Source organism: Cricetulus griseus, chromosome 4 (assembly GCF_003668045.3).
Source record: "Cricetulus griseus strain 17A/GY chromosome 4, alternate assembly CriGri-PICRH-1.0, whole genome shotgun sequence".
Classification (NCBI taxonomy): domain Eukaryota; kingdom Metazoa; phylum Chordata; class Mammalia; order Rodentia; family Cricetidae; genus Cricetulus; species Cricetulus griseus.
This window is the reverse complement of record NC_048597.1, coordinates 68275457-68298357: the sequence shown is the minus strand read 5'-3', so window position 1 is coordinate 68298357 and position 22901 is coordinate 68275457. Positions and strand designations below refer to the sequence as shown.

General features: G+C 44.9%; 2 protein-coding genes across 2 annotated transcripts in view; both read right to left on the bottom strand.

Annotated features, from left to right (window-relative positions):
• Parl (presenilin associated rhomboid like) overlaps positions 1-12597 on the bottom strand; it is a 33226-nt gene extending 20629 nt beyond the window's left edge. Inside the window, exons 1-4 of the mRNA XM_027413076.2 lie at positions 12440-12597; positions 5985-6180; positions 5271-5411; positions 1294-1342 (exon numbers count right to left, since the gene is read on the bottom strand). Coding sequence (XP_027268877.1) covers positions 1294-1342; positions 5271-5411; positions 5985-6180; positions 12440-12558 — 505 coding nt within the window. The 5' untranslated portion in view covers positions 12559-12597. The remainder of the gene's footprint in view (positions 1-1293; positions 1343-5270; positions 5412-5984; positions 6181-12439) is intronic.
• Positions 12598-17364: 4767 nt separating this feature from the next.
• On the bottom strand, positions 17365-22391 carry LOC100751593 (cytochrome P450 2J5). Its single transcript, XM_027413374.2, has 5 exons — positions 22227-22391; positions 21698-21839; positions 20900-21087; positions 17856-17997; positions 17365-17759 (listed from the first exon to the last, which is right to left on the bottom strand). The coding sequence occupies exons 1-5, from the start codon at positions 22389-22391 to the stop codon at positions 17548-17550; spliced, it is 849 nt and encodes a 282-aa protein (XP_027269175.1). The 3' UTR covers positions 17365-17547.
• Between the last annotated feature and the right edge of the window lie 510 nt (positions 22392-22901).

Here is a 22901-nt window from a genome sequence, read left to right as displayed (position 1 = left end):
CGGTGTGTGTCATATGCACACTTCACATACACACAAATAAATAGACATAACTGGGGGGGGGGGAACTATTGCAGATCTGCTACCCTAAGGCAATGTTGCTAATTTTGGTTGCTTTTTGAAAACAAGCAAACAAAATATGTTAATCTCAGGGGAAACAGATGTGCTCCTACAGACCATATTGACTCATCAGTTCTACAGCTTTGGCTATGACAACTTAAAAAGTCTTATCGGTTGATTCAAGATCCCATTTTTGAACAGACTTTAACTGCTGCTACTGTGTACACACAGTATATGTGGATCTCACTGTTGTCCTTAAGATGCTTACATTTACCTTCAAGATAGTTGGTGTTATTAAGGAGAAAATGGCAATGAATTCAGAAAAACAAAAGCACTTTGTAAAGAAAGCATGGCAATCATAAGCTTGAAGACCACATCAGGTTCCAATAAGGTGAGGAAAAATGAACCTTCATATAGAACAAACAGTCTAAATGAAGAAATATAAACACTCTTTATCTACCAAGAAGTTAAGGGAAACAGATTACCAATAAATCTAACCCTGTTTGAGAGTAATTAGTATCAGACCACTCTCTAGAAATCATGTTGACTATTTATGTAACTGTACAGAAATTACAGATCCATTTCCTTCCAGACAGCTCAGAAAGTAGAGACCCCTGTGACTTGAGTAATGTCTTCTTTGGCTTCTTTCTTGTTTTCTGTATTCCAGACTGGCCTCAAACTTGTCATGTACCCTTAAGCTTCTGATCCTCCTGCCTCTACCTCCAGAGTGCTAGGATTACAAGTATGTGCCACTTCTCTGGGTCTGTGCAGTGCTGCAATTGAACCCAGGGCCTTGCTAGCCAAGCACTCTATCAACTATGCTATATCCCAGCATTCCTTCGTCTTCTGTGAGGAAGATAACAGTTACCCATGAACTATTTTTTGTACTATTTTTTGGTCACTACCATGTTATATACAAACTAGAAAAGTTATCCAGAACATCGTGAAAACATTTATGCCAGATTTTTTTGTTGGTATTGGCAACACCTTTTGATAATGCCTTGCTAAATAAGACAGACTGGCCTTGAACTCTGTCTGTGTCCTCCTGCAGATGTGGGCCATCACACCCAGCTCCCACACTATTTTACACTATTACATAGGCATGTTGGTACAGACAGTCCCTGTCTTCTAAGCCACCAGTGAGCATGGTATGAAAGCCATTGCCTGTGACATACTGTACCTTTTGTTCTGATTTCTCTTCCCTTGAATGGCTAAAACGTGTAAGCTAACACAAACCTGTCACAGTCCGCTGGCCATCACTTAGGCTATTCCACCACTTGTTAATCTAAAACAGAAGGAAAATTGCATATAACTCTATATGAAACACTTCAGACTAAGGGGAAAGGCAGGTGCTTTTTTCTTAGGACTGAAACTATTTAATAAAAAGAATTATTTATCAAACAAAACATTTTCTTGTATTACATAATCTGCAGAATTCTTTAAGAAAAAATTGTGTCTGTGACCAAGAAATCTATCAACCCAAATTTATCAACAACTATGATGCCTTTGGTCACAACATTTTTCATTTTAATTTGGAGGACAGGAAACTTCTTTAATAATATTAATTTTGTGTCTCCTAAGCAGCACGATCCTTTATAATTTTTAGAGAAACAGTTTACTGTCCTTGATAAGTAACTAATTTCATCCAATTTCAGTATTTCCCTTGTTGTTCCCACACAATTTTCCTTTTAACATTCCAAAATTCTTTTCACAATTCCCTAATTGCAGGTATAAATATAAATGAGTAACTATAGGGGAAAAAAGAGCTAAACTTCAAAAAAGGCCCAAAATAATGTATGCAGTACTGAGAACATACTGTTAAACACAAAACTGAGAATTTAATGATAGGATAAGAATGCACTACAAGGCCAAGACTACAGAAAGTTAATTAAAGATTCAAATCAAAGCTGGGTGGTGGTGTCGCAAACTTTTAATCCCAGCACTCAGGAGGCAGAGGCAGGTGGATCTCTGTGAGTTGGAGGCCAGCCTGGTCTACAGAGCGAGTTTCAGGACACCCAAAGCTACACAGAAACACTGTCTCGAAAAACCAAAGACAAACAAAAAGATTCAAATCAAGCTTATACTGTCTGCTTCTGTGCTGTGCTAATGGGGAAAAGTTTAAGTCTGCATTGGTGTCTGTGATAATCTCCACAGAAGACATTTACTTCTAAACTCCAGATTCTCCTAGAATAAGATGATAAAGGTTAGCTAGCAGTATCATCATGAAGCCTACCGAGAGAGTGACGCATAGAGCTACACTACAAGATGTAGAGAGGAAGGTACTATCAGTATAAATTGTTAACTAAGAGTTGGCTGTGATGGCAAAAGCCTTTAATCCCAGCATGTGGGAAGCAGAGGCAGGCAGATCTCTGAGAATTTCAGGTCAGCCTGGTCTACATAGTGAGTTCCAGTACATTCCAGACTATACAATGAGATCCTATCTAAAACAAAACAAAATTAAATTTAAAAATCAAAACAAAACAATTTTTAACTGTTTCTCCAAGGAGCTAGAGAAATGGTTCAGTGACTAATAGCACTTGCTTCAAAATTATGAGGACCGAAGTTCATATTCCAGCACTTTTATAAAAAGTTCCAAGAGATCCAGTAGCCACTGCTGGTGTCTGATGTGCGCAAACTCATGTACATACACACACTCACACACACACTCGTGCATGCACACACGCACATACACACTCTCTCTCATACACTCACATACTTTCTTCCTGCATGCTTGTGGGCACACACACATAAGATATGTATCTTAAAACAAAACAAAAAAACTTAAGAAAAAAGTTACAGCTAGGTGCTAGGCATGGTGTCATATGCCTGAAGTCCTAATTATTCAAGAGGCTGAGGCAAAAGGCAGGCTTGAGCCCAGGAGTCAGTAAGCCTAAGCAACAGGGCAAAAACCCATCTCAAAACAGAAAGAAGGGGCTGGAGAACTGCTCAGTGCTTAAGAGCACCAGCTGCTCTTAAAAGGGACCTGGGTTTGATTCCCAGCACCCACGTGGTGGCTCACAACCACCTGTAACTCAGGTTCTAGGGGATCCAGTGTCTTCTTCTGACTTCTGTGGGCACCAGGCATGCACATGGTGCACATACATACAGGCAGGAAAGGCATTCATACACATAAAATAAATCTTCAAAAAATGAAATTCAAACTATACTTTTTACTAAAATTGTCACTTTGTTTTTTGGGGTTGTTGTTTTTTTTTTTTTTTTTTTTTTTTTTTTTTTGAGTCAGTCTCACTGTTGAGGCGAGGCCTGACTGCCCTGACACTCAGAGGTCGCCTGCCTCTGCCACCACACCTGGGGCCACACTTTTAATGTAGTAGTACCTCTCACTACAGAACATAAGAAAAATCTTACATTTTCAGAATATAGTTTGAAATATTTAGGGACTAAACATGCCAATGGCTTCTTTCTAATAATCTAGTAAGGGAGGGGAAAAGATATGAAAACTAAAACTGGCCATGTGCTGGGAACCACTGTTTGGACAATAACAGGCTACGGTATTATTATTCTACTTCTCAATCTGCAAATGTTTCCATGTTTAAAATGTTTAAGTAAAAACTATTCTACTACTCTAGGGCTGTGATGTGCCTGGCATGCACAGTCCTGGGCTCCATCCCCAGCACACAGAAAACAGTGTGCTAGTGCACACCTACCAGCCCAGATCTTGGGAAGAAGAAGCTGGAGGATTAGAAACTCAAGGTCATCCTTGTCCACATAACAAGTTCATATTTGAGCTCTTGTCTCAAAAACAATGCTAACTATGAGCCAGACTTTCATATGGAAAGAATTCAAGTCTAAAAAGGAATGACACACTTGAATGCATGTGATCCCACTACTGTAACTGTAACTGTGGGAGTCCCCAGAGTTGCATGTACACTGGTGCAAACAAGTGTCTAAGAATCTGCTTTCTAACCAAGAGCACACTCTGTTGTTGAGGCTTTCCTCAAATTCCCGGACTCGGGTATCTCCAGGTAGCAGGGACAAAGGCCCATGCTACCGTGCCAGGCTAGGCCTTCATCTTCCACATTTACTCAAATTGTTTCAATTTTCTTTAGTAAACGTGGTTTTTAAATACCATAACCTACCATTTGTTTAAGTATTATAAAAAAGAAAGCTATTTTTGAATTCAGGTTTTATATACATAAAATTCATTTTCAAGACTTACAGAGATAGTCAGCAGTTGAGCAGTGTGCTGCCCATGGCCTCAGTACCCAACATGTATTGACATGTAAAAATACTATATCTACAAACCTTTGTAAGACCTCAGTTCAGAGGAAGAAGACCACCAGTCCCATACACAGTAACTACAACTCTGCAAGCTCTGAATCTGCATCTCTTTCTGGCATCCCATCCTAAACACAGAACATAACGCGATGGGAATTTACCAGTCCATAAACACCATGTCAGAGCGGTGTTTTAAAACTCACTGGATGGCTGTTTATAAGGACCACGAGCACACATGCACATGTGTGTGTATGCGTGCAGGTATGTGTATGGATGTGCACACATACATATCTATTTTTTAGTACCTGTGATCCTATTACAAACTAATTTAGCAGGGTGAAGAAAGTGAACACCAGCTACTATAGCAGGTCTAGAAAAGAGCTCCCAAACCTTTAACTCTCAATGATGATTCTGACACAAGTGGGCTGAAGGACAAACTTGTAATGGTGTCGATTATAACACTGCCAGAAATGCATTAGTGAATACCTATTGTGGTTAAAGGACACAAAAGAAGAATGCTATGTCATCAACTTCATATCTATGGATGGACTGCTGCCATTAAGTAAGGAAACTTTCTAGAGCCAGGCCTCAGTAGGTAAGACACTTACTGTACAAGTCAGCCGACCTGAGCTCAAACCCCAGAACCCATTATAAAAAGCTGGGCATGGTACACATGCCTTTATTCACAGCATTTGGGAGACAGAGGTGGGTGGATCTCTGAGTTCCAGGCCAGCCAGGACTATAGAATGAGACCCTGTATTAAAAAAAAAAGTTCTGTGACCACCATTTGAATACCATGGCACTCACTCCCTACCTTTCTCCAACACACACAATAATAAAAGTTTAAAAATAAATAAAAAATACTTTCTAAATAATCAGACTTTTTTAAATTTTGTTTTGTGACTACTTCTTTTAATAATCAGACTTTTAAATGTGTGGCTACCTAGGATAAAGAAAGAAATGTTTATTCTCACCTCCTTTCTGAGGTCTCCTTCCTTTTGTGGCCGTATGCTATCCAACCAGTCAGCTTTTATGCCATCAAAATAACTCTGGACTCTAGATTTCAGTGACTCATATTGCCAGATAGCAGCTGATCCAAATGCACAGCCTGTGAACTAGAGAAAATATTTAAATCATCTGAAAAGGAAGTATATTTCACAGATAATATCCCACCTAGCACAGTAAAACCTACCATGTTGCTTTATCAAGCATCCAGAGGCCTAGTTCTAACAACTCTCCAGATAGGATAAAAATAACAACTTAATGCCACTTGAAAAGCTACATGAGGGGCTGGAGAGATGGCTCAGTGGTGAAGAGCACTGACTGTTCTTCTGGAGGTCCTGAGTTCAATTCCCAGCAACCACATGGTGGCTCACAACCACCTTGAATGAGATCTGGTGTGCTCTGCTGGCATGCAGGCAGAAGAATGTATACATAATAAATAAAATCTTAAAAAAAAAAAAAAAAAAAAAAAGAAAAGAAAAGAAAAGCTACACGAAATAGGAAGTCCATACATGTCTTCCTCAAAACTTATGTAATGGGGCCAAATTCTGAAATTTGAATTCACTTGGCCAGCTTCTCAGTCCCACTGAGCCCCACCCCTCTGTTCTTACAAGAGCCCGTCCAGGGCAGTAGATGAATACAGAGCTAGCAGGAAGCTAGGAAAATACCAGGGCATGAGCTCTTACCCCAATAGTGAAGAAAAAGGGCTTCACGAGAGTTCGTATAGGGTAGGGAGACGGATAAAAGACTGTTTCTTCCAGAGGTGGGATCAAAGCACTTCTCTTGTATGCTTCACCACTTGACCCTGTGTCTGATCTTCGAGGTTCAACCTTCCTTGGTGCTTTTCTAAATCCACATTTTTGCTGAAGAAATAGGTTAAGCCTGTGGAAGGTGGGTAGGTGTCTCATTAGGCACAGTGCACCTCACAGACAATAATCCCTAGGAGCCTCCACTTAGCCTGAGCCATCATCATCTCACTTTGTAAGTTAAGCCTGTGGAAGGTGGGTAGGTGTCTCACTAGACACAGTACATCTCACAAGCAATAGTCCCTAGGAACCTCCACTTGGCTGAGCCATCATCACCTCATGTTATTTTCATAACAATCCAACAAGAGGCAAGACTCCTAATCTCAGTAGGGTTCTTTTTTTTTCCCAACATAATATTTTTATTGATTGAGTTTCACATAATGCACCCTGATCACATTCACTTCCCCATTTTCCAGTGTCCAAATCCTGTCCCTTGTTACCTACCCCAAAGAAAGGGGAGCGGGGAAAGAAAAGAAAAAATACCAAGTTCATATGCCTACGGGAACACAGTCAAATTTCCATAAAGAAAACTTTAAACAAAACTTGAGTCCTTCCCTACCCCCTCCTGCTAGAAGCCATCAACTGTGAATTAGGAATCCTTAAATCTCCTGGGAAAAATAAAACAGAAACTACAATAGTTCAAACAATGTACCACTGGGCTATTACTTTGTAGCAATCAGAAAAATAATTCCTCAAGTCTCCATATTGGTTCTGTTGTCTGAGGGGAAAAAAAAAAAAAAAAAAAAAAAAAAACTATGGCAGTTGTATACTGTTTCTTTTTGTTTCTATTTTATTTATTGTGTGTGCTCTCATACCGCCACCCCAGGGTTGAAGGTCTCTCCTTCTACCTAGTAGAGCCATAATCTGTCAGCTTCAATCAGCATACAACTTTGTTTTGTCTGAATTTTGGTCATTATGAAGTGGGATTCCTCCCACCTCTCCCCTTATTTCACTGTTTTAGGAACACCAACCAACCACATTCAAAAAGGATTTTGTTGAGTCCTTATTGCTTGGCTTTCTCAAAACATCTGACACTACTAACCACGGCCTCCAGTCCCAGCTATCTATGAGTCTGTGTGCTCTACTCTTCAAATTGATCTTTCAAACTGATGGTTCTACTCCCAAACTCTTTAGTAGACTTCACTCAAAGGCTCTAAATTACTTTATTTATGCAAACTCAATCCATGCAAGTTCTTGAAGTACATTTTTCTTTTGCTGTTTTTCTCATCACACCCTCAACAGGAGGCTAAGGAAGAATATCGAATTCCTGAGTTGCCCAGGCTACACCTGAAGGCCCTGGTTTGGTTTGGTTTAGAAAGAAAGGGAGGGAGGGAGGGAGAGAGGAGAAAGAAGAAAGTAAGGTGGAGGGACTGAGATATAAGTCAGTAGACCACTTGACTAACATACATGCCTGGTCTGGGCTCAATCCCCAGCAAAGCACAAACCAGGGATGGTAAAACACACCTGTAGTCCCAGCACTCAAGAGATGGAGAGAGGCAGGATGGCTACATATGCAGTTTGAGGTCACTTTGAGCTGTGTAAGACTATGTCTCAAAATAAAGAAACAAAGCCTTTTGTTCCTACTCTAGTCCCCTCCTTCATGCCTGAATTACATTTAACAATTTGATTTCAGGCTATCTACTTATTCGACCAATGCTAAGTCAGCCCTAAATAGCTCTAAAATATCTTCAATGCTATGAACTCCCTTCAGTGACAGCTATCAGTCTGAAAAGCAAAAGCACTGAACAGCCAACCCCAGACCTTCATTTTCCCAGCCTTCAGAATGCAATGTGTCACATTATCCAGAATTTGTTCTGCTTTTTGTAATTAATTTATTTTTACATTCTAATCCAAGTTCCCCCTCCCTCTCCTTCCACTCCCCCCCACACACACACACACCAACCTCTCATCTGCTCCTCAGAGAGGGTAAGGCCTCCCCCAGGAAGTCTACTAAGTCTGTCACAACATCTCATTGAGGCAGGACCAAGACACCTCTCCAAACCCCACACACCTGTGTCTAGGCTGGGCAAGGTATCTCTCCATATAGAATGGGCTCCACAAAGTCAGTTTGTGCATTAGTGTTAGATCCTGGACCTCATATATTGTCCAGTCACACCATTGTCACCTATATTAAGGGAATCTAGTTAGGTCTTATGCAGATTCCCCATCTGTCAGACCAGAGTCAGTTATCTCTCACTAACTCGGGTCAGCTCACTATCCAGAATTTTGAATAAATTACATATCACTAGTTTCTGTCTGTCTTCTGTCTGTCTCGCTGTCTCTCTGTCTCTCTCTCTGTCTCTCTCTGTCTCTCTCTCTCTCTCTCTCTCTCTCTCTCTCACACACACACACACACACACACACACACACCTTCTTCCAGCTTTACTAAGTATGTAATATCTAAAGCTAGAGCATTTATCTTTAAAGACAAGAGAAAGATCAAGGAATTTACACTTATACCTTAACATTTTGGAACTACAGAGCGAAGACAGCAACACTTCCTCCCCTCAAAACATCGTAGATAAGTAACTACCATTTATCTAAATCACCATCAGTTTCACAGTCAAATGAATCCCTAAGTGATGATTTTTTAAAGCTTTATTCTTGTTTTAAATTTAATTATGTGATGAGTGTTTTGTCTGCATGTCTATACAACTCATGTTTGCCTGGTACCTGTGGAAGCCACAAGAGGGTAACCGGTTTCTAGGACTGGCATTACAGGCAATTTGTGAACTACCATGTGGGTGCTGGAAATTGAACCTGGGTCCTCTAGAAAAGTATCCAGTGCTCTTAACCACTGAGCCATCTCTCTAGTCCCAAAAGCTTTATTTTTATGTATGTGGATATTTTGCCTGTATGTATGTTTGTGCATTCATGCCCAGTGCCAGCAGAGACCTGAAAAAGGTATTGTATCCCCTGGAACTAAAGTTCCAGAAAATTATGAGCAGTCATGTGGGTCTGGGAATCAAACCCAGGTCCTCTGTAAGAGCAGTGAGTGCTCTTAATTGCTGAGCTATCTCTCCAACATTCAATGATTTTAAAGTGCAAAAGTAAATAAATCTCATAAATAAAGTGATAAGTAATCAAAACAAGCAATGTCACTTTGGACCAAACCAAAGGGTCATTACCAGAAGGCATCCATTATACAGATCTAAAGTTGAAGCCCAGTACTACTGGTTTCTCTTACCAGAACAAGAATTAGAAAGGATATGAATCCAACAGTTTAATTTTATCAATCAGTCTTTCTCCTTTTAAGATAGGGTTTTATTGTGGCTTAAAGTGGCGGCGCTTTAATTCTTGACCCTTGAATCTCAGACTCCTGAGTACTGGATTACAGGGTTGTACCACCATATCCAGAAAAAAACAGTCAATTCTAACAAAAATTACCTCTGCATTGAAATCAAAATTCTGAAGGTTGAAAATGACACTGAAACTCTAGAGTTAAAGAAAAGACATTTAGTTTTACTCATTCAGATGAGTACTAAAGTGGAAAATAATCTACCAAAAATAAGAGGAAAGCTGGAAACAAAGCTTCTTAAACAACGTTTTTGTCTATGTGTATGAATGTCTTACTTACATGTGTATCTGTGTACCATGTGCATGTCAGGTGCCTGAGGAACCCAGGTGGCAGATCCCCCTGGAGCTGCCATGTGAATGTTGGGACTTGAACCAGGGTTCTCTAAAAGAGCAGCCAGTGCTCTTAACCTATGCCATCTCTCAAACCTAAGGCCATAACTTTAATAGAAAACTCATATCCATGTATTGTTGGCTAAATGATGTCATTACAAGTAATGTTAATATAAACTATTTTTACACATGTAAGTATAAATATAACTTAAACATACATACAGGTTGGCACTGTTAATTAACAAAGTTGAGAAGAAATAGCCTAGTACTCAAATGGACAGATGTGTCTACACTCGGTTGAGAAGAATCATTCCACTTAAAAACAAGTTTTTGAGGGGGGGTTGGAATTCTACATACCCTCGCTACTTTGTGTTTTGTTTCTGAGACAGAATCTTGCTATGGAGCTTTGACTGGCCAGGAACTTGCTATGTAGACATAGCTAGCCTTGAATTTGCAGGATCCACTTCCTGAGTGCTGGAATCACTATTGTGAGTCACCACACCTGGCTCTGTATCAACTCTTAAAGGCCAAGATTATTTTCTTGAAACACATCTTGAGTTAACAGAGTGAAAAAGAATAGGCCTGATTTACCACTTTGTAACTTTTTATAGACTGTCATTTAAACCTAACAAAAGTAACCCACAGAGGTGCCGCAATCAATGATTTGCTTCCCTCGAATTTCATCCAACTGGAAAATTATGTAAGTTTCTACTTTCAAACTTAAGTGTCTGAATGATTTTTTGTTTCTAGTGAAAGAGCAAATAATAAGTATTTTAGTACTTGTGGGCTCCTGAAATCTGTCATATAATATAAATCTTCCAACTTGGTATATCACCACAGAAAATGTTTGTTAAATGCAAATTCTTGGGCCCTCTTTAGAGCCACATGGCCTAGGCCAGTCTGCATGTCAATTACAGAACCACAGTAACTGAAAACTGACTAAAGATTGCAAAGAAAGAACTCCCACTCCCTAGTAAGTCTGGACTTGGAGAGACAGGTCAAAGCCAGTACTTCAGGCCACCCACATTCTCACCCAATGTATTTTCCCATGCAACCTCAAGAATGTCACTTTCAGGGTGTCCGGTCCATATAAATCTTTAACACCACATGAGGGGGGGGGCAGTTAAGGGGTGCGGGATAAGGCAGGGTCTCAAGTAATCCATGCTGGCCTTACAGTCAATCCTACAATCTCCACCTCCCAGGTGCTGGGATTACCAGCCTGAACCACCATAGCGGACTGTACTGTTTTGAGAAATTCTGTGTGTAGACTTACTGGAGAGTGTGCATGCTAGACAAGCACTCTACCAATGAACTCTATCCCAGAACTGTTTGTTACTAGCAGTTCCTTGCTAATGAAGGGAGAGAGCACTCTTTGCGGCCTTTTCCCAAAGCCATTACAGCAGATCAACATGATCACTGAAATCTTTAGTCACCTCCAACTGACTGCTCTAGCTCCACCTGTTAACTTTTTTTTCCTATGTCTTTTATTAATAGCATGGTCTTATGCTACCCAGGCTGGCCTTAAACTCCTGATCACCCTTACAAGGATGTCCGACCATACCAGGCTGTTTAAGCTTAATGCCTGAAGAACCATGTCACCCTGGGTCATGGAAACTTCACTGTTAGGCTACACTGTCAAATGCTGATGAACTTCACATGGGGCAGCTTACAAAAAAAAAAAAAAAAAGAAAAAAAATCCCGGTTCTTCCAGCTTTATCATCTATCTTCCTGATTCTGATTTTGGGTGGTACCTGGGAAACTCTACAAAACAGCCCAGGTGACTTTAATTTACTTACTTATTTTTTTTTATACAGGTCTTCCCCAGGCTCCTGCTCCAGACTACTGAGAACTGAGATTACAGGCCTGTGCCCACTCTCTGGTGAATTAAGACTAGGTGGTGGTTTCACCATGCTGAATGAATCTTAATTATTTACCACTGGCTAGCCTTCATTAGACGGTATACGATTTCAGGTTCCTTGGAGTAACCGCCCCATCAAATTAGGTAGAAATCGCAAAGTTGAAATCCCTGGTTGAAATTTCAAAATCAAAATGAGTTCTTCAACTGTTGAAGAATTCCTCTTCTATTACACTTAATGCAAAATCGGCCGGCCAGGGAAGGCCATGTGGTTCCCCTCGGCAGTAGCAGGGTGACTTTCCTTTCGGGAGCCACCAATCAACACCTGAGTCTCATCAGACCTCTCTCGGGCAGGTCTGTATTGTCCCGATCCCTTGCTTTCTGCGTGGGACCCGGGTGGGACCCGGGCTTTACGACTGCCAGCCACAGGGCATGAAATCAGACTTCAGCCACCCCGCCAGCTCGGCGACTGCTCCACTAAAAAGCGGGTTCAGTATTTTTTTTCCTCTCGAGAACATGAGCGGGACACGCAATGGGCCCTCAGGAGTTAGCTCGCCTTCCACCAGGTCGCTCGCAATTAATAGGAAAGACTTGGGGAGAAGAGCTGGGCCGGGCTGGGCCAGCCCCGCGCGCGCCCGGGCCGGGGCGACACCCTCAGAAGCGAGAAGGGAGCCAAGCACCCAGGCAAAGCGTGGCGGAGGGGAGGCAACTCTGGGACGAACTCGTCAACGGTGGAGAGAGCCCGAGCCCCAGACGGCCCCGGCCCCGGCCGCCGCCGCCGCCGCCTCCCCGCAAGGATGCTGGCGGCCCCTGCTCAAGGGAAAACTGCGAAGCCGGAAGCGGCAGCCATTACCTGCGTCCGAGCAGCCGCGGGGCCCGGGCCGCAGAGAGCTCCGGGCAGCCGCCGACCACGGGAGGCGCCCACGCCTGACCGCAGCCCCAGCCTCGCTGTGCCCAACCTCGCAACGCCATCTTCCCAACCTCTGCCCCACCATGGCCCGACCTTACCAACCCCAGCCCCGGAACCACTTCCGGGGCGAAGGAAGCACACAGCGCGCGGGGCAGCAGCCTAGAGCGCCACCTGGAGGCGGAACCGGTTCCGGCCGGCCGCCTCTCCAGCTGGGAAGCCCCCCGGTGAGAGTGGCCGGGGACATTGGAGTACCGCTGTGTATATCAGACGCCCTCGGGTTATTACATTTAATCACAAGACGCCGTTTCACAGTGCTCCCGAGGCTCCGAGAGGTGAAATGACTTGCCCGAATAGAACTTGTCACTTGTCGTGCCTCTCAACCACTTCATGTCATCATAATAAGAACAGAGCTCGGACCGTTAACCCGAACTGAAATTCCCGGCCGGGCTGTTTTCTGCCACCGCATCCCCCATGCTTTAGTTGCAGCCATCCCCAGCCGTTGGTCGTTTTTTCAAAGGTAGTGATACCGAAATTGTTGGAGTCTGAGCCTGTACACTGGCAACCCTAACAAGCCGGGCTTGGCCACCTGTCTTCAATAGGCCAATTCAATAGTCAAACAGATTGTGAAAACAACCAGGATTTTTGTTGCCTCCAGAAGATGTACCTCACATCAAAGACAGACGCAATGTCCAGGTGAAAAGATGAGAAAGATCCAAGTAAATGGATATGGGAGACAAGCAAGTGTCGCCTCCCCTGAGAGCTGAAAAACAGACTTCAAAACTAGTCAGAAGAGATAAATTAACCATGCTGTGGAAGGGAGTGATTCTTCAAGAGGACATTACAATTTTATTATTTTTATTATTTTGGAGATGCTAACTATGTAGACCAGGCTAGCCTCCTTACAGAGATCTGCCTGCCTCTGCCTCCCAAGTGCCAGAAGTAAAGGTGGTCCACAGGCTTCCTTCCTCCTAAACACCGTTTTTTTGTTGTTGTTGTTTTGTTTTTCTATATATACCACAAGGTTTCCCCCGCCTCCACTATTCTAGATTCTCTTGCAAATAGTCCTGGCCATGACCAGCTTGCTGTTTTTTTTCTCTGCTCTGAACTCTTCCATATACCACTGGGTATTCTTTCTCTTTCTCACAATAATACCCACCACCACCATAGTGAAGCATTTATCTAATTAGTCTTTATCACTAAAAAAAAAAAATCAGGAGTCAAATACAGGTGTAAGAACGTGAAAGATCAGAGAAGCAGCAGAGCAGCTACCAGTGGCCTCCTATCTCTTCCCTTCCTCCATCTCTCTCAGCCCCGCCTCACTACTTCCTGTCTCCTATCTGTCCTCAGTCCTCCAAAACCTCTTGGTCAGCTAGTGGCTAGTTCCACCCTCTGACTCCAAGCAAGCTTTATTGTCAAAATACGATCAGAATATCACTCATCATGGAGTGGCCATTTCAGTGTTTTTTGTTTGTTTGTTTGTTTGTTTGTTTGTTTTTACTGCTCTGTTGCTTACAATGTAAAGTTGGGATCTGGTCGACCATGTGCTCAGATGGACTGTGGGAAGTAGGCATAGGTGATCTCATACAGATGCTGCTGGTTTGGTTCTGATGACAGCACCTTACAACAGTGGGAAGTCTTCTATATTTTTATTTATTTTACAGTACTAAGTACCAGTATTCTACTGCTGAACTACATCCCAACCTTCACATCTTTTCAAGAAAACAAAAGAGAAAGGGAAATACTGCCCCTCCATAATTTCTTTTAAAGATGAGCAGTGGTGACACACACCTTTCAGCCCAGCACTTGGGTGGCAGAGGCAGGTGGAGCTCTGAGTTCTAGGTCAGTGTGGTTTACAGAGAGTTCCAGGACATACATACATATATATATATATATATATATATATATATATATATATATATGCCCTCTGGTCAGAAGGGGGCAGGAGAGGACAGAAAAACAATATACTCTTCCTGCACCCACAATGTGCACTTGTCAAGGGATATTTCCATCATCCTAGAAAGTTCCCTCATTAAACTAAATATTCTTATGTTTATTTTATGTATATGTTTGCCTGCATGTGTGTCTATGCACCATGTACATGCCTGGTGCCAGAGGTCATAAAAGGATATCATTGTCCCTGGAACTGGAGTGCAGATAGTTGTGGATGCTGGGAATCGAACTCATACGACCTCTGGGAAGAGCAGTTGTTAGGAGGAGTCCACCAGAGATAACCATTCAGGCACTGTTTATAGACAATTGAAAGCCTTTATTCCAGCTGGCTGGGACTATACTCAGGTATTCAGGGACCCAGGTATAGCCCTGAGTGTCCAGAGCATGGGTTGTTTGAAGGCAAAAACCACATCGGGAAATTTGCAGAAGCAAGCAGTTTAACAGAAGCTAAGATAAGCAGTTAACTGGAGGGGTTTCTGTAGTAGAAGCAGGCAGTTTATCAAAACAATTGTAAGTTAGCTTGGGTATCTTGACCTTCAGTTCTGAGAAGAGGGTTTGGTAATTTTTCATGGAATTCTGTTCCGATGTCTTCAGGACTGTGGACGGAGCCAGCCGTACAGTCCCGGGTCCGATTCTGAGTGGAGGTGTGTGGACTAGGGAATTTTAATTACCCAACGAAGCTAATGATGAGACAGGAAACACCATATCATCTCAGGAGGGGCAAGTGATTCTGTTACCTAAACAACTCTTGGTCAGGGCAGAGTCTTCAGCTCAGGTATGGGCCTACTCAAGGCTTAAGCTACAGAGATGCAAATTAGGAGGTATATCACCTTAGGCCATGGTAAACAGTAATAGACTAGTGTTAATTAACAATACAATGGTGACCCGGAGCTTCCTGTTTACAGCAGCCAGAGCCTGGGACCCAAAATATTCCATAACAGAGATATTCAGTCCCCCACAGAATTCTCTATCAAGGAGATCAAATTCTAGCTAAACCTGAAATGACCTTAGCAAGAATACAAGATGGAGGAACCTCAGCACTCTTTCTCTGTCACACTAAGTACTCTTAACCGCTGATTTGTTAGACCCCCGAAAACTCAAGTATCCGGGGTCCCAGGCCACGTTCTCGGTCACCCCAATCACCAGGCAGATTCGAGAGCTTGCTGCAAACTGCACGAGGCTTTATTGTAATTTAACGAGCTAACCCCATGTTAGCTCGGGTCTTTGACCCACCCACCATGACGGATGGCTAGCAAAGACAGTTTGAAGCCGCTGTGCACAGATCTTTATAGGGCAGCGTAAGGGGAGTGTCTAGGGGTACGCACAGGCTCAGGATTGGTGTGCCTCCAGGCTTGGAGGGCTTGCCCTGTGTTGATTGGTCAACTGGTTGTTATGGCCCATAGGTCCTCCCAGGGTGGTTGCTATACTTTGTGCATCATTGCTGTGCGCTTGTCCGCTTGTCCAATTGTCCGTAAAGCACACCCAGGGTCGTAAAGCATAGCGCCACCAGCTAACTTCTGATTGGTTCCTTGTCACGAGGCAGGCATCTGACTTTCTAGTGTCTAGGACAAGGTCATAGAAGCACGTGTTCGGCTGTTATGGCTGCCAAAAGGGAAGCTGGTCCCTTCAATTTATCTCTCCAACCTCCACTCATGTATTTTAAGAGTCAACCCAACTCCTAAACCTTGGCAACCACTTATCTTTTTAAAAATTACTTTTGTTTTACTTTTTTAAAAAGTACCATAGAAATGGAATCAAACAATACACATTCACCCAAGCATATATTTAATTTCACTGGATAAAATTGCTGAGCACTGAGATGGCCAGGGTTGTGGTGCAATGCTTTTTCCCCCTAAGGAACAGCCAAATTATTTTCCACCATGATTTTACCATTTGACAGTCCCCAGCAGTGTGTGGGCACTCTGGCCCTCCCCAGCAGTGGGTGAGCACTCTGGCCCTCCCCAGCAGTGGGTGAGCACTCTGGCCCTCCCCAGCAGTGTGTTGTAAGCACTCTGGCCCTCCCCAGCAGTGGGTGAGTACTCTCGCCCTCCCCAGCAGTATGTTAGCACTCTGGCCGTCACTAGCATTCTAGTTCTTAGGACTGTCATTTTTGTTTTTAGCAATTCTAGCAGGTGTGTAGTTTCTCATTTCTATTTTAATAACCATTTAATGCAAGTAATTTTCTCTTTAATAAGATTTGTTTGGAGACACAATATTTCAAAGCACTGGGATTGTTTCAAGGAAAGTAGATCCAGAATCCTTGATAGAAAATTTGATGGGAACAGTTATCTAGATAACATGTGTAGGTATTTCTTGCCTCTGGTTGGAAGAGCAGGAAGAGGACAGAAAATAATGTGGGCTCCCCATTCAACTCCCCCACTTCACGTCATTTGCGTGCACTACTGTTTACAGTATTGTGGGAAAGAGTTTCCCTTGGAATCCACTTGATTTCCCCAAAATGATAGATGGGAATTGATTCAATGTCAAACCTTACCAAATGTTATAAAATCCTCTCCTGCCAAAACATAATTATCCTACTATAGTCGGACTTTTTTTTGTCGGGAACATCTGCTCCCCAATAATGACATGGAGACTTATCATTAATTATGAAAGCTGGGCCGATAGCTTAGGCTTATTCATAACTAGCTCTTATAACTTAAATTAACCCGTATCTTTTAATCTACTTTCTTTTATGTGCTCGGTTACCTTTACTCTGCATTTTGCCCACGCTGCTCCCTCTGCATCCTGGCATTTCTGCCCTTCTTCCCAGTGTCCTCTGTGCCTAGAAATCCTGCCTAGCTATTGGCTGTTCACCTTTTTTTTAAAAAACCAATCAGAGTGACACATCCTCACAGTTTACAAAAAGATTCTCCCACCACATCCTCTTCTAAGAACCGAACTACCCAAACCCCGTTAGTTACTATTGCTGGATCCTTGCTAAGTCCATTTTCTGGAATTACCATCAGAGCTTGCGTGAGAACTATGGGCAGCTGAGCTAGGTAAAAACCCACGTCTTCCTCTCCTCTGATTTTATAGAGCTGACAGACTGCCGATCTTTGTGGGGAGGGGCTGGAGTGGCAAGTCTGCTTACTCCTCGGTGACTATAGGCCCTCCTCCCTAGGGCCGAGGCTGCCCAGGCGAAGCACTGCACAAATCTTCTGGGGTTGAGGCTGCAGAGTACCCCCAAAGACATATTCCAGCCTGAGGCCCCGGCTCCCTTCCGGTAGCTGAAACCGAAAGGTCCTGAGGAGAGTGGCAAACATCAGGAAGAGCTCCATTCGAGCAAGCTGCTCCCCAGGACACACCCGATGCCCTGGAAGCAGAGGGAGGTCAGAGGGTAACAGGGGACGGTGTCCGTCCTAATTGTCTTCCCACTTACCACTCCAGGACCCAACACTGTGCCTGATACCTGCAGAGAAGGGCAGGAAGGCCTCATTGGCCACAAAGTTTCCATCCTTGTCTAGGAAGTGGCCAGGGTTGAACTGTTGAGGGGTCTCCCAGCACTCGGGGTCATGCAGCACGGAGGCCAGATTGGGCAAGATGATGGTGCCCTGCAGAGAAGAGCTGGTGTGGCTCAGGGAGGCGAAGACTGCCCAGTTCCCAGCTTTGGCCTGAGGCTAAAATAACCCCAGTATATGGGTGGGGGTGGCCAGGGTGCCCAGGTCTAGCAGGCAGACCCTCAGTGGCCCTCCCTCCAGTCACACACCCATTAAGGAGCTGGGTCTCATTCCTCCGGATTCACTGCAGCCCGCTATGGGGGGAAAGCAAGAATGGAATGAAAAGGTGTGGGGGGAGGGAGAAAGATCAAGTGTTGGAAAGACAGAGATGGAGACTTGGCTGGTCAGTACTGGGGAGAGGAGACCATGAGAATGTCCTCATCTTCACAGTCACCACAGCCCCACTCCTAACCCTTACCGACCCTGCAGCCCTAACCCAGTGCCCACTCTGTCTCACAAGTGAGGTGAATGTGTGACTGAAAAGAGACTCACACTGAGCAAGTGGGAGCAGAAAGAGTCAAGGCTTCAGCCCCAATGACTTATGCTTCTTTCCACGTGGACCCTGAGCTAAAGAGAAACACCATGAGCAGCTAGGGACATAGCTCAGTGGTCCAGCGCTTGCCTAGCATGCACAAGGCCCTGGGTTTAACCCTGGAGTCCTGGCACAGGAAGGAAGGATGGTGGGAGGAGTGAGAAGGGAGGCAATAAAAAAGATCCAGGGGAAGAAGAATGGGGGTTAGTTATGGTCCTAGGTCTTAGGACACTCAGCTTCAGGAGCCTGGTGAAGGCTTCCTACCCTATGGGTTATTTATTAGTGCCATAGAATGAGGCCAAATATAACACGGGCACCAGGAGACTGACTCCTGGCTTTAAGTTTAAAGCCAAACCAAAACAAAAACTTCTGAAGACCTTGAACTCTGCATCCCAAGCAAAAACTGATGAAGAGTGCAGAAGGGCAGCTGACATGAAGGCTTCTGGGAGACACTGCTGTTGAGGTTGCTGCAATACCTGAGCTGAGGGAATAGGCCAGGCTCTAGCTCTGAACCAACAAGACACCCAGATCTGGTCACTCTGTGACTTTACACAGAAGTGTTGGGGAGGCATGTGTTTCCCCTAGTGCCTGAGTAATCTGTATGTGTTCCCGTTACAGTGCTGGGAACTTCCCTGGGTCTCTGTCTGAGATTAAATAGCCAGATGCATTGTGACCACCACTCCATAGCCCGCCCCCCCGTGGTGTTGGGAAATAAACCCAAGGCTTCACTCATGTGTACTCTACCTCTAAGCCACACCTCAGCCAAGTCATTAATTCTCGTCCTTCTGATTAAGAGCCTTAGCCTTTAACAGCTGAATCATCTCTCTTGCCCAACTCGAGCTCTTAGTAATCACCTTCAGATGAAAGAGCATTTGCAAAGAGGCTATTTATGGTCTCTCAAGCATCCCATCCCAAATGATATCCAGCGCCTTGCAAAGCACTGATTGATCTTAGTTCATGGAGCGGAGTCAGAACACCCATATCCACACATGAAAAGCTAACGTGCCTTTCCCCCGATTACAAGAACCATCTGCTTCCTACTGGCCTGTGGAGCCTTGGTTTCCTTATGTGTCAGATGAGGCTATGAGGCTGTGAGACTCACATATGGGGCTTCCCCCATGGAACAGCTGGTGGTGGGGTGGGGATATGACCTAGACTGTGACTGCTAGAACCATCTACTCCATTCTGGCCTGTCCTCAGAAAAAGGCAGTTTGAAGTTCACCATCACGTAGAATGTCTGGGCAGAGGCATCTTGGAGAGCATCCATTGTGGCGGGTCTGTTGCTGTTACTTGGTTGTTGAAGCAGGGTGTTGAGTACTGTTAACTACCAACTTAACAAAATCTAGCCTCCCCTGGGAGCTGGGCCTTCAGGTTGGCTGTGGGGATTATTCTGATTATATTCATGAAGGTGGATAGACCTACCCAAGTGGGTAAGGTAGCACCATGTCCTAGGCAAGGTATCCTGGTCTGTTAAGGGTAGAAAAAGCAATCCGGGCACTGACGTGCATTGGGTGCCTTGCCCTCTGCTCCTGACTGGGAGAATGTACCAGTTCTCTCAGTTTGGCACTGCCTTGACTTTCCCTCAGTAATGACCAGCGTCCTCTACAAGACCAAGTGCTCTTAACCACTGAACCATCTCCCTAGCCCCTAGTTTTGGTTTTTGAGACAAGATCTCATATAGTCTAGCCCAGCCTTGACTATGCAGCTGAAAATGACCTTGAACTCCCGATGTCCCTGTCTCTATGTCCTGAGTTCTGAGATTACAGGCATGTACTACTGACTTATTTGTTGGCTTATTTTGTGTTATTGGCCATTAAAGTTAGGGCCTTGCACATGGTGGGACTACATAAAACATGTGTGGACAACAAACACTAGAAAGAAGTATCTTAAGATACCCCTGAACCGGGGCCCCTGGTGGTGGATTAGTATTTTTCCCTGGTGTAAGAAGGGACTTTGAGAGCCCATCCCATGTGAAGGGCTCTTGCCCTGGACACATGGGGAAGGGCCTAGGCCCAGCCCAAGATGATGTGGTGGACTTTGTGGAGCCCCAGTGAGGGCCCTACCCTGCCTGGGGAGTGGAGGGTGGATGGGGTGGGGGGTAGGTCGGGGTGGGGTAGGAGAGGTGTGGGTGAGGGAAGGGAGAGGGAGAAGGGATTGACATGTGAAACAAGCTTGTTCCTAATTTGAACTAATAAAAAAATAAAAAATAAAAATAAAAAAAAGATACCCCTGAACCACACACACACGCAGCAAACTTTGAGATTACCAACAACTACAATCTATCATAGCCACATCCCAAATGCCACAAGTGACTGACTGACTGATAGCTGTCAGGTTGGCAGAGCTGTAGCAAGTGGCTGTGCTGGGCAGGGAGTGCTTCCTGGAGCTGCTGTGTCTGGCATGGCTCCACTCCAGGCTCCTTACCTTGGGCATGTAGTAACCATGGATCCAGGTGGACGTCACACACTGACGCACAGCGCCCACAGCCACAACGCTGCTGTGCCGCTGCACCTCATGGAGAACGGCTCGGGTGTAGGGCAGGCGCTCTCGATCCTCATAGCAGATGGCCTTCGAAGCACCCAGCACCTCGTCCAGCTCCTGCTGCACTCTCTCTGTAGATGGCTCAGTGAGGGCCTTGGGAAGATGCCTGTGGCCCAGCCTCCCTGCCCCATCCCAGTTTTCCTCTACCCAGAGACAGCTGCTGAAGTTCACAGCCTAGGTCATATCCCCACCCCACCACCAGCTGCTCCATGGGGGAAGCCCCATATGTGAGTCTCATAGCCTCATCTGTCACATAAGGAAACCAAGGCTCCACAGGGCAGGTACTTTTGCCCTCACAGCTGGTTATAACCTGGTTTGTTCCTTGGAGAACTCCAGCTACCTTTGTCCTTCACAACTGTGATCTTAGCATTAACCCAGAGCCTGGCACTTAGTAGGTGCTGAGTCATTACTGAATGAGTGAAGCAAAGTTTCCCTGGCTACATCAGTTCTGAGAGGTAGAATGATTTCCCAAGGTCATGTAGCAAGTCACAGGCTGGCATTTGAAATCCCTCATGTCTGACTCAAAGTTATCAACGATCCCTGTGCCACAGAGATGAGAACAGGACCCTACCCCCCACAGCCACAGAACAGAGTGATGGGGGCATGGTGCCTGAAGCCAAATGCCACCTGGGGACAAACAGACTAGGGAAGTTAGGCAGGGTATAACTGAGGGCACCCTACCCTGGATGGCTCTGTGATGGACCAGGTATATGAGTGCCCAGTGCAGTGTGGTGGCCGTGGTGTCGGTGCCTCCCAGAAACAGGTCAATCACTACTTGGATCAGGTTCTCTTCGTTGAATGTGGAGACAGGGTCATCCATGGCCTGGTGGGGTGGGGAGAAGGAGCAGCCCTGGCGCTAAAGGTTCCTTGTGCACAGCCCTGTTGTCTTCCTGAGGTCTGGCTTGTCCCAAGACTTATAGGACCAGAACTTCTTGGGGGTGAGACCCCTTGGAGGGCCTGAGTCCTGGGACTAGATTGGCTTCAGTAGGGGACTGTTGTCAAGTTCTGCCCCCTCCATCTATGCCCTCTGCTTTACAGCCTACCATCTTTAGAGAAGCCAGCTTTGACCCGGAAAGACCCTTTCTTAACCCAAGTTCCAAGGTGCCCATAAGTCTGCAGAATGAACCAAGCATGAGAAACAGAGCTCATGGCTGAGAAATGAGGGACAACCCCGGAGCACAGTCCTTCAATCCCTGTGCTCCAGGCAAACCTTGGTGATTTGTGACAGGTAGCAGTTGATGAAATCCTTAGGCGCCTCAGGTGCCCTGAGCTTGTGCCTGATGATCTCATGGTGGATGAAGCCCCTCACAGTCTCATGGTACTGAAATATCTTCTGGTGGGGTCCTGAGAGGTAGCGGAGGGCCCAGGGAAACATGTCATATAGCTACAGAGAGAATGATCCACTCAGGGTTTACTCAGGCACCAGTCCCAACTGAGTCAGGACAACTGAGCACTATACTAGGGGCTCCAAAATGGGCTGGGTCTCTGACTTAAAAAGCTCAGGGATGCCTTTTTATGTGGAGAGCCCCAGATTGTCTACATAGAAATGAGAGACTGGGGAACCCAGAGTCAGGCCCAGCCTATGTTTACCCTCCCAGCCAGACCCTGACTAAGGCTCCTGCCCAACTTAGATCCGGACATTCCCATGGCCTGCATACCAGCCTCCCCAAAAGCCAATTACCCGTCGCCAAATAGTGCTGGCAAAAACTAGGCCAAGGTTGATGGCTTGAATTAGTTCCAGGAAGATGGGCTTCTCTGAAAGGAAGTGATGGCCAAACACTAGAGCCCCAATCACTCTTGTTGTTGATTGAACGATAGGAACCCGAGGGTCGAAGGGTCTACCTGTGAGGAGAGGGGCAGGGCTCAGTGTGCAGACTCACAAAGA